General features: G+C 48.6%; 2 protein-coding genes across 3 annotated transcripts; both read left to right on the top strand.

Moving 5' to 3' along the window:
* The first annotated feature begins 550 nt into the window (after window positions 1–550).
* LOC120825114 (nocturnin) lies at window positions 551–10,039 on the top strand. 2 transcript variants are annotated; one of them, XM_040186519.2, is made up of 6 exons: window positions 551–718; window positions 4,339–4,599; window positions 8,027–8,145; window positions 8,262–8,436; window positions 8,730–9,061; window positions 9,157–10,039. In XM_040186519.2, the coding sequence occupies exons 3-6, from the start codon at window positions 8,035–8,037 to the stop codon at window positions 9,679–9,681; spliced, it is 1,143 nt and encodes a 380-aa protein (XP_040042453.1). In that variant the 5' UTR covers window positions 551–718; window positions 4,339–4,599; window positions 8,027–8,034; the 3' UTR covers window positions 9,682–10,039. The 2 variants fall into 2 exon arrangements, with proteins under 2 accessions (XP_040042453.1, XP_040042452.1); XM_040186518.2 differs by lacking the exons at window positions 551–718; window positions 4,339–4,599 and adding an exon at window positions 6,282–7,207.
* Window positions 865–3,415, top strand: ccdc175 (coiled-coil domain containing 175). Its single transcript, XM_040186513.2, has one exon. The coding sequence runs from the start codon at window positions 1,127–1,129 to the stop codon at window positions 3,326–3,328; it is 2,202 nt and encodes a 733-aa protein (XP_040042447.2). The 5' UTR covers window positions 865–1,126; the 3' UTR covers window positions 3,329–3,415.
* Window positions 10,040–10,504: the final 465 nt, after the last annotated feature.

The raw sequence follows: 10,504 nt of genomic DNA, 5'->3' as shown, positions 1-10,504 counted from the left end.
GCATTATTTAAATTATCAATCAAATCTGGCCTTATTTAGGTCTTTCTGTCAAGCGAAAATGATCAAAGCAGACAACCAGAGGGATAATTGTGCTCAAATGGGGAGCTGAGAAGGGACGGAATTGGAAAACAAGTTTGGAGTCCATTGGCAAGCCTTTTGTCACAGACATTTCACACACTCCCACCTGGAATCTTTTATTGATTTCTCACCCAAAAATGAAATTGGTGGGAAAAGAAGTAGGCTACTCTGACCAGTCGTACCAATGCCACAGTACAGAAATAATCTACTTTGATACAAGTAAAGGGCCAGCATTCAGAATTCGTAATGGAATTACGAATTCATAAGTATTGGTAGTTAAGTAGTGTCTTAACAAAAGTAACATAAACTAATTTTGCAGGATGGCCTATCCAGAATCATGCATACTACAATATGGGTTATAACACAATAAGAATAATTTTGATTTCACCACAATTTCCTCTTCAACGAGGGAAACATGTACAACACAAGTACGAGTACCCTTTTTAAACAAATTTGCGTAAAATCTTAAAACCTGGCAACACCCGGACTCGTAGTCCCCGCGGCCGCCTCCTAGTTAGTTAACGTTACAGTTTGGCAATCATACACGGCGTGTCAGACCATTGTTTTCAGATCATACACACGCGTCTGGGGATCCGAGGTCGTAACCAAATATCTGCAGGGCTGCGTGACGTTTCTTCAGGTGAGCGCTAAACTGTGTATGGACAGCCTCTCTCGTACGGCCAGACATTGTCTTCATGCTGCAATTACAAAGCTCAACCGACGTATTTTTCTAGCATCTTTCGAATTGAATTCGCCCCAAATAGGATCAATACAGTTCTCACATTATCCATTTATTCTAAACGAAGTTCATTTCTCCCGGTAACGTTAGGTTCTACTTAACGTTAGCCCTCGCACAGTTAGCTTCAGGTATAGCCGCGGCTAACATAAATATGGTCTTCAGCACTTGCCGTAGAGCGCTGACTTCTTCGTGGCGGGTTAGTTGTCATAGCGACCCCACTCTCAAGTTGTCGTTGTCGTTGGTGGAGGTTAACCGGACTTGCTGCAAATACTTCTTTGAGCTCAAAACACACACACGCGGATAACAAAAATGGCTTCTTGCCTGGTTCCGGTGTTCCCGGCCCTTATGGTGGCTCTGGAGCGTTTAAAGGAACTGGAGAAGCAGATAATAGAGGACGACATACCATTCTCAGCTGAAGCCAGCCTCCACCTGACGGAGATAAGTGCTGCCATCACTGAACTTGAGGCGGATCGGCGTGCCGCTCATGAGCTTTTAGAAGTGGAAACCATAGAAAACAGCAAGTTGAGACACCAAATGAACAACACAAGAGAACGAATGTGCCAAGAAATGATGGCTGACGTAGCAGCAGCCCGAGCATCTAATTCTGAAGAGATCGAGCAGCTTAAAAAATACATCAACACAGTTTCTCAGCTGCAAGACGCCACTGCGAAGAGGCAGGAAACGCTCTTGAGCCAGAACAAAGCGCTGCGCCCAGAGCGAGAGCAGGTGAAGGCCGAACACGAAGAGGTCATCGCGGTTCACAATGAGCAAATCACCTTGAAGTACACGTTGCAGAGGGAGCTGGATGAGACGCGGGAGCGGATCGAAGAGCTGAAGTCCTCCATCGCTGCCGTCAAACAGGACAAAGTAACGCTGCGGCAAAAAATGGTGCTGGAGAGAGAGGCTTTCACTTTGCGAAAAGATCACCTGTCTACAAGGGTGGACCGGGCCGAGGATAAAGTCAAGCAGCAGAAGCAGTCGGTCGGGAGGGGCGTGGAAGAATTGGACAGGCTAAATATCAAGAAACAAGAAACCCACGACCGTCTGGGTCAGCTCATAATTGAAGTTGCCAAGCTGGAGAGCAATTTACGGAGGCTGGCGGCATCTCAACGCCAGTGCGAAAAACAGCTGCGGGGGGAAATCCGAAAGCTTCAAGAATTGAGGCAACAGCGAGACATTCTGAAGAAGGACCTGCGTGAGTTGGGGGAAGCCTTCAGTGTCGCCGCCCAGCGTCTCAAAGAAGAAGTTGCCACAGTGAAAAATCAAATCGAGGAGGGTCGAGCGTCGCGGTTGCTCCATCGAGACTCCTTAGCTCAAATCTATGAGATATTCAAGCAGCAGCGTGACGAAGAGGACGAAGTGAGGGCAGAGTACTTGCACGTCTCGCGGCAGCTCGAGCGCTCCAGGCTGCAGCTGAAGGACCGAATCGCCTCCCTGGTCAAACACAGCAAGGAGATCAAAGAGATGGACAAGCAGATCCAAGAACTCCTCGAGGCCGACGCCATCACCAAGCGCATGTTTGAGAGGAATCGGGGAGAGCTGTGCAACGACGTTGATACGGAGAAGAAGAACATCTGCCATTTCGAGGAGGAGGAGAGGCGGCTGACGAGGCTGTTGGAGGAGGCGAGGAGGAAGCAGGAGGAGCACGTGGCGAAGATCACCTCGGATATCAGCAGCACCAGGAGGAGATACCAGGAGCTCCGCCAAGAGAAGGCGGCACTCCAAGCGTGCCAGCCCGAGAGCACAAATGCCGACTTGCTGGTGAGCAACGCGGCCCAGCGTGAGGTGGAATACAAACAAGAAGAGAGCAAACACCATGAGGAAATCGAGCAGGTCACCGCAGAGGCCTCCAGGATCACGAGCAGCCTCGTGGAGAAGCAGAGGAAGGTGGAGGAGCAGGAGGAGGTGCTGAAGGAGGAGCTTGCAAAGTGGAACGAAGAGCAATCGAGGCAGCGGAGGATACAAGCGCTGACCTCGGAGCTCACAGGGAAGCGAGAGCATCTGGAGCTGCTGATTGGGGGCCTGAAGGAGAGAACGAGCTCTCTGCTGCAGCCCAGAGAGGAAATGAAGGCGCGGCTGGAGGAGCTGCGAGGGAGACACATGGACGCGCTGGACCAACGGGCCTCACAGCTGGGAGCTGCAGAGGTGTGCCTCTACTGCGACGGCGCGAACCTGGAGCAGATCGGCCCGGAGAACAGCAGGCTGCACCTCTGCATCAGTCGGATGAAGGGGGACGTGGACAGAGTCAGAGAGGACAGAGACCGGTACCGGCGGGAGGCTCACCGGTTCCAGCAGGACACTGAGATCTTGTCCGAGAGTTTGCGGGACGCATGGAATGAGGATTCGTCGGTGACCCGGGGCCATCAGAACAGCGATGGTGGGCTGCTGGTGTCCATGGGGGGCCTGTTGGACCACCTGGGGACCAGGGCGCAACAGCTGGCGAACGTCAGCACACTTCTACAGCAACAAATTTCGGACTTCAGCAGACGACTCGGGATGAAGCTTTTATAGAACAGCAGAGTTGAGATGATGAATATAAGACAACACAACTTAGATATTCATTTGGGACGATGAAATTGAATAAAGCTGCCAGCAAAGTCATGTTGAGTTCATTTTTAATGCAAAAACATTGGTTCCATAACAAGTTTGCTACTCAGATGTTGGTAATCACTTCCTACTTTATTTGATAATTAAAGAAAATCAACAGATGAATTACCTTCTCTAATTTTTTATAAGAGAAAAAAAAAATCTGTCACAAATATGATTTTCTATCAACAATGCAAGAACCAATGCAGCTTGCATTTCAACACAATATGGAAGTAGCAAAAAAAATGTAAAAAAAATATTAAACAGATTAATTTTTCTTTTAAATGAATAAAAAGCTGCTCTTAGTCTCAGACTGGTCCGTATTTGTAAAATACCGGAAAAAAGTCAAAATCTGTGAATATCTTGCCAACTTTCAATACGGATCGACTTTTATTATCGAAATCATGAGGTAAGATGTGCGCAGGCTCCTCCATAGTTCGGTCAAGTTGGCAAGATATTCAGATTCAGACTGACGGACCGGTCTGCGAGCTGGACGCGTTGCTCTTAATGTGCCGGTAATGATGGTAAATTATGGTTGTAGCTGGTTGTCATCTACGGTCCACTACGGTTACCGAAGGGGGGCGTTTGTTTTTTGACGTTTTGTCTCATAATTTCTTTTTATCCCCGTACATTAGGGCGGAAATGGGCTTCTATAGTTGTGTGAATGCATCACTCCAGCCAATCCAAAGACGGGGTTTGTAACCAACCAGGTGTAGATACCATGGTGACTGGCTCCGCCCCCTTACTGTCAGAAAGAAACATTGTTTTACTGTGGAAAAACGAACCAAATTACCATGCCGAAATAAATACATAACTGAATAATTGACTCCTTTTTAAGAACTATCATTATTCAATTTCAAAGTGCTCTTGCTGCCAAATTCATTCCCAACGTGTAAATCCACAGTAATTAACCATCAACATTTCTCTCTGCTCAGACTGCATGAAGTTCGACACCCTGTGTACCAGCAGATGGCACAGGAGGCCCGCTGTCTCTCCCCGGTGACCTTGTCCTGCAGCAAGAGGGTCGATCAACCGCCCACGTCCCACTGAACAAAAGCACAGAGGGAAACCTTCCCTCCGTCTGCGTCTCACGCCATCGGGACCCCGCGGAGGAAGAGGAAGATCGACGAAACGCACGGCGCCATCTGCACCGGTGGAGCTGAGGGGGGGGGGAGCCGTTCATTCCAGTGAAGAAGGTGAGCCCGCCAGATGAGTCAACTTTGCTCTGAACTTCCCTTTGTGCCGCGTCATGTGGCAGCCAGCGGCGGCGTGGCTCTTCGCTGTGGTCAGATTGTATCTTAGAATGGGTTTTGTACCTTTTGAATGAGCTGAAGTACGTTCGGCGTTGTGTTTGCGTGGGATTGATGCCGTAACAAGACTCTTGGCACTTGGCTTCCGCTTGTTGTCTTGAGAACACATGCGGCTTTAGAGTTTAAAAGTTCATCGGCGAGATCCGCTGGGTGGGGGGAGATTCACGGTGACGTAAATGAACGATACAATGCTTCTTAGATTTGTGAACAAACAAGCAACGATATTTAATAAACGTGTCCTGAATCTGCTCTTATGCTTTAAAGCATTTGAACAGGGCAAACGTTCATACCAGTGATTTCTTTTTCTTATTTCTTTGGGCTATATTAATAGTAATATCAATGCACCAAAATGAAATATACCTCCTTATGTTCAAGTTGGCAAGTTTCCCCTCAACAACCAGTTTTTCCTACAACAACTTTTATAGCTGAAACTGATTTAGAGTAGTATATTTCCAATATTACAATTGACTTTGACATGTACTTTGTAGTATGTGACCAGGTAGTTTGAGTGCTTTTCAGCACGACAAACTAAGTTAAGAGTTAAACCCTGACAAAACGCCACAGATGAAACTAAATAAACCAAGAAGTAACATGAACAACAATATGGATCGCGTGGCCCCATTACGTCGCAGTGTAGTTGTCGTACGCGCTGTGTTCACTCCGCTTGCTGTGGCGGAGGCGCCCGTCTAAAGGTCAGAGAGAAAGGCAGTAATGTAATACCACAAACTGCACAACACACACAACGATGACTTTGGCATCTGCAGGACACACACATGTGAATCTGCACGTGCAACGCTCAAGAAATGAAGTTAAATCGTCTGATTTTAGACAACTGTCAGTACACATGTTCATTACCATAAATGTGCCAAATGAATAGCATTTGGCCCGCTAGTTGGCAAACGTTAGGGTGCTAACACACTCCACTAAATTCCAGCATGTGAGCATGCAGGTGCTGGTATTTAGCCCAAAGCACAGCGTGGGGATCATTTGTTAAACCGATGAATGAAGATATAACACAGAAAAATCTAAATGAGAGTCTTGATGCATTCAAATACAACCATTGTTTGTTTTGTTTCTATGCAATAATGTTGCAAAACTGAGGGCCGTCACGTGGAAGATGTTGCATCAAAAATAAAACCCCACACGTACTGGAATGTCATGAGGCCGCTGTTGTTCAGAATGGAAATGTTGATACAGGGACACATGCTCTCGCTCTCATGCACACAAACAACACTGAACTCCTGGAGCCACTAGAGGTTGTTCACAGGATGCGAGTCTCTCTGACATATTATCATCAACATATGCACATTCATCCTGTTTTGACATCAGTTGCTCGTGGAAGACGATGTCTCTTCAAGCGGCTTAAAAAACAACCTCCATTCAGATGAAATCCTCCCCGTTAATCCCTCGCCGCCACTGGCTACGATCGTGTCGTGACTTCTGGTGCATGTTTGCCAAGTGTGTAGTGTCGTGAGAGTGTTGCGTCTACAGATGTGAGTCACCCCTCTCCGCTCCAACCAGGGGTTCGCTCTTTGTCCCGGCAACGCGTGCGAGTCTGTGTGCGACACACTGACGTCATGGCAACGCAGCGGAGAGTGCAAACATTTGTTCCCAACCCCGTTCCCTCGGGTGAAGAGACCTGGATGGAGACTAATAATGACACTTGCTCATAAAACATCCGAATTATTTTGATGACGTAGCGCGCGCGCACATCGTTTATATTAATAGACGGTCAGATGCTTCAGTGTCGTCTCATGACAGAGGGTGCCAGTTGTGCCTTGTCCTAAATCTCCTAAAATCCCTTTTGAAATCGAGTTGTGACCCCCACGAATTAAAGGTGCAGGAGGTTCGTACTGTTGTTATACCAGCTGAATTTTGATTCCAGACCAAAATGTCAATTTATTTGTACTTTTGGAAAATTACCACGGTAGACGGAAAATAACTGCTGTGACATTGCTGACGGTAAATCGTTTTCAAAGGGCTCTGGGCGCAGTTACAACATGCAAGGCAAGGAAGTTGTTATTGCAAAACGAATACACCCTTTAGCGGCGCATTCTTATCCAGCTGTGCAGCAGTTAACCCGGAGAACGGGTACGTTTCACCGGCTGACAGTCTGATGCGTGTTTTAATGGTGAGGGTGAGACTCCGTATGCCTTTAGTACAATTCATCCGGTCCCGTATCTGCCACACTGAAGCTGGTGTGTGTGAGAAAGCAGCGGTTTGGATTGCGCAGTGTTGTCCTCTCTGCCTCACCAGCACATCCTGTAATAATCCGTCGAGCCTGGTGACGTCTACACTTCCCTCCCTCCCTCCCTCCCCGAGGCTTTATAGTGGGAAGTAAGGCGTTAGAGCTCTGCATTCAGTGTCACAGTCTCCAGCTGCAGTGAAAACACCGGTTTGAATCAGCTGGCAGGAACACGCACCGTGTCGGCGTTAAGGACAATTTATTGAAGTGCAGATTGGACATAGCTGTGGGCAGTGATGGACACGATGGGTAAGAGGCGGATATTCTTTATTTTGCATGTATAGTATCTCATTACTGACATTTATAATGTTACTTAGTCTGGCCGCTCGTGTGTATAAACATGGACTGGTGTAAATAAAGAGTTTAAAGGTCTGTTTTTGTGGATCTAAATGCACCGGGGTCTTTTATAGGAAGTACGAGTGCCAGCTGACTCCTTAACAAAGGAGTCGTGTTATTGCTCACACATAACTGGATAGACCTTAAACATCAGTATCTGATCTCTCCGTTTATGGCCTAAAGGAGCAGTGAGTTAGTCACCAGCGTTGGTTTGACGGAGCAAAGGTCTTTTATTGCCTCCCAACTCCGATATGCAGAGCACAAATGTTGGAGTGTGGATTACTCCGTATTTAATGTTTGCACCTCCCCCCGGGGGATCGAGATAAGGAGTTGTTCACCTCAGAACCACATTGGTGGAGGTGCATTAAAGATAAAAAGCATATTTTCAACACATTTTATAAAACTGTTAATACTCTGACAGTTCGTGGGAAGCACCAGTCTTCCTTTCAGGCGGCATTAATGATTCAGTTCACGGATGAGTAGACAGATGTTGGAGGGGGGGGGGGCAAAAAGTGAGCAGATTTCCACCCGTGAAGCAGAACTATTTAAGCCACTGGAGTTTAAAAAGGGATTTGTCACAACACAGAGTGCAGATTCAAAGAGAGGAGCTCACTTCCCTCTCAGATTCTTCAGCTGAAGTTCAACAGACACATTCAATTTAGCTCCCATTTCCTTTTTTTTTTTATCACACTAACATACACCTCACCGTCTTCGTCCTTTTCCTCCAATCAGTGTGTCCGATGGGTGGAGGGGCTACCAGGCTGTACGGCGCCCTGACTCAGAGCAGCAGCAGCTCTCCACCGCCCCTCCCTCCGCCTGCAGACACAAACCTGGATCCGCCTTTCTGCCAGGTGACTTCTTCTCTTCTGTTAACAACGCAGACTTCAGGAAATAAACACGGCAGGAGAACTGTGAAGTAATGCGCCTCCTCCAGCGAAATGCATACTTACGTTTCTTTTTTCCGCAGGGGCAGAAGGCGTCCCCTCCATGTCCCCCCACTCCAGCGGAGCTGCTCCGACAGTGTGAAGAGGCCCTGAGGGACCGACCACCTCGCCTCCACCGGAAGTTCACCCACCTCAATGATGGAGACAGCGGCTCCAGCAGCTCCATCAGGGTGATGCAGTGGAACATACTGGCACAAGGTAGTCTAATATCTCCTCACACACTGTGGCCTCTGATATATCCGAGGCCACAGTGCTAGAACAGCTAATGTGAAGGACACGTTCTCAGACCGATCTCTGGTGCATCCACTGTACACCACCTGCCCAGCACCACCCTGCAGACGTAGCCGGTTAAGCTGGCTGGTGGAGGACATGCAAAAGGAAGCTTGCTAACAAACCGTGGAGCACTGTTTCGCTCCTGCAGGTTATATACTATATATATATATATATATATATACTGAAGTCAGATCTCCCTCTTTTTCCCCGTCCCTCAGCTCTGGGTGAGGGACTCGACTGTTTTGTTCAGTGTCCCCCGGAGGCCCTCAGCTGGTCCCGCAGGAAGTACCTCATCTTAGAGGAGATCCTCACCTACAGACCTCATATCCTGTGTCTGCAGGAAGTCGACCACTACCACGACACCTTCCAGCCGGTTCTGGAAGGCCTCGGCTACAGCGGCAGCTTTTGCCCTAAACCCTGGTCGCCGTGCCTGCAGGTGGAGGGCAACAACGGCCCCGACGGCTGTGCTCTGTTCTTCGACCGGTCGCGGTACGAGTGCCTCGACAGCGTGAACCTAAAGCTGTCTGCCCTGCGGATTCCAACCAATCAGGTAGAGTGGACTCCAACCGCAGACACGTGGTGGTGGTGGTGGTGGTGGGGGCGGCTTCTCATAAGCACCCCTAACACGCTGCTCTCTCGACACAGGTTGCCGTGGTGACGATGCTGCGGTGCCGGAGCACAGGGAGATGCGCGTGTGTGGCGGTGACCCATCTGAAGGCCCGTTCTGGCTGGGAGTGGCTCCGCAGCACCCAGGGCTCGGACCTCCTGCGACACCTCCAGAATCTGGTCCAGAAGCACGCTGGCGAGCCTGCAGCGGCCCCCGGGTCAGACATTCCGCTCCTCATATGCGGGGATTTCAACGCGGTCCCCACCGAGGAGGTGTACCAACGTTTTATCGCGTCGCCTCTCCGTTTGGAATCGGCCTACAAGAAGCTCAGTCAGGACGGGTTGACCGAGCCAGAGTACACGACTTGGAAGATTCGGCCTACGGGGGAATGCTGCAGCACTCTGGACTACATCTGGTACAGTCAGGACACACTGAGAGTGGACAGCGTTTTGGAAATGCCCACTGAGGAACAGATCGGGCCAAACAGGCTTCCGTCTTTTAGCTATCCGTCAGACCATCTCTCTCTAGTTTGTGACTTCAGCTTTAAGGAGAAGGAAGGGTGACCCTGCACAACGGGACGGGTCAACACTGAGGAGCGACACCGTTGGCTTCCCTCAACAACAAGGCGCACAAGACGCTATTTGGAAGTGTCAAGCGGTGGAAGGCGACAGAGAAACCAGAGTTACACACAAATACATGCTGCAAGTAACATGAACAACAATAACAGTGGCCCCATTACGTCGCAGTGTAGTTGTCGTACGCGTTGTGTTCAACCTACCTACCTGCACAATGAACGTGCTGGATTGGAAACTATAGATATGTACACATATACACACATTTCTGATCCCAAAACTGTAGTAAATGTTGTTGACTGCAATTCTACTACAGCGTGACGGAGAATAAAATGTTTTTGCTGAACATGTATGGTTTACTTTCTTTGCAGTACCGGGTTCTGTAGACGTTCCCTCTCGTTAGTTTGATAAATACTGGGCGGAATTAAAGGAAATATGCACATTATGCAAAGGTTGCTGGTGTTGCAGATTATACTAATCAGGAATGATTGTTTTTTGTGGCGTTCAAACATTGAAGAAACTTCAATGTTTATGAACTGTCCTGGTTTCTCCAAAAAATCCATTTCAGAAGATGTCGCCTCTATTAAAACTACTGGAAGCATTCTGTAGATTAACTGAGGCATTGTTTCTGTATCACCTCACACAGAAACTGTCCACTTTCAATGCATCTCAAACACTTTGAAAGGTGGGTGGGGGGGGGGGTCGATGTGGTGCAGGGGTAGAGCGGGTGCGCTGGGAACCACAAGGTTGGTGGTTTGAGCCCCGGCTGCCCCATGTCCCTGAGTAAGACACCCAACCTAATTGCTCTAAATGT

This window comes from Gasterosteus aculeatus, chromosome 9 (genome assembly GCF_964276395.1).
Source record: "Gasterosteus aculeatus chromosome 9, fGasAcu3.hap1.1, whole genome shotgun sequence".
Lineage (NCBI taxonomy): Eukaryota > Metazoa > Chordata > Actinopteri > Perciformes > Gasterosteidae > Gasterosteus > Gasterosteus aculeatus.
This window is presented reverse-complemented; position numbering and strand designations above follow the sequence as displayed.

Bases quoted from the DNA above. Each gene is read 5' to 3' on its own strand.
- ccdc175 (XM_040186513.2), top strand. From the start codon at position 1,127: ATGGCTTCTTGCCTGGTTCCGGTGTTCCCGGCCCTTATGGTGGCTCTG.
- LOC120825114 (XM_040186518.2), top strand. The intron at 8,146-8,261 runs GTGACTTCTTCT...TTTTTTCCGCAG, and splicing joins TGGATCCGCCTTTCTGCCAG to GGGCAGAAGGCGTCCCCTCC. The intron at 9,062-9,156 runs GTAGAGTGGACT...CTCTCGACACAG, and splicing joins TGCGGATTCCAACCAATCAG to GTTGCCGTGGTGACGATGCT.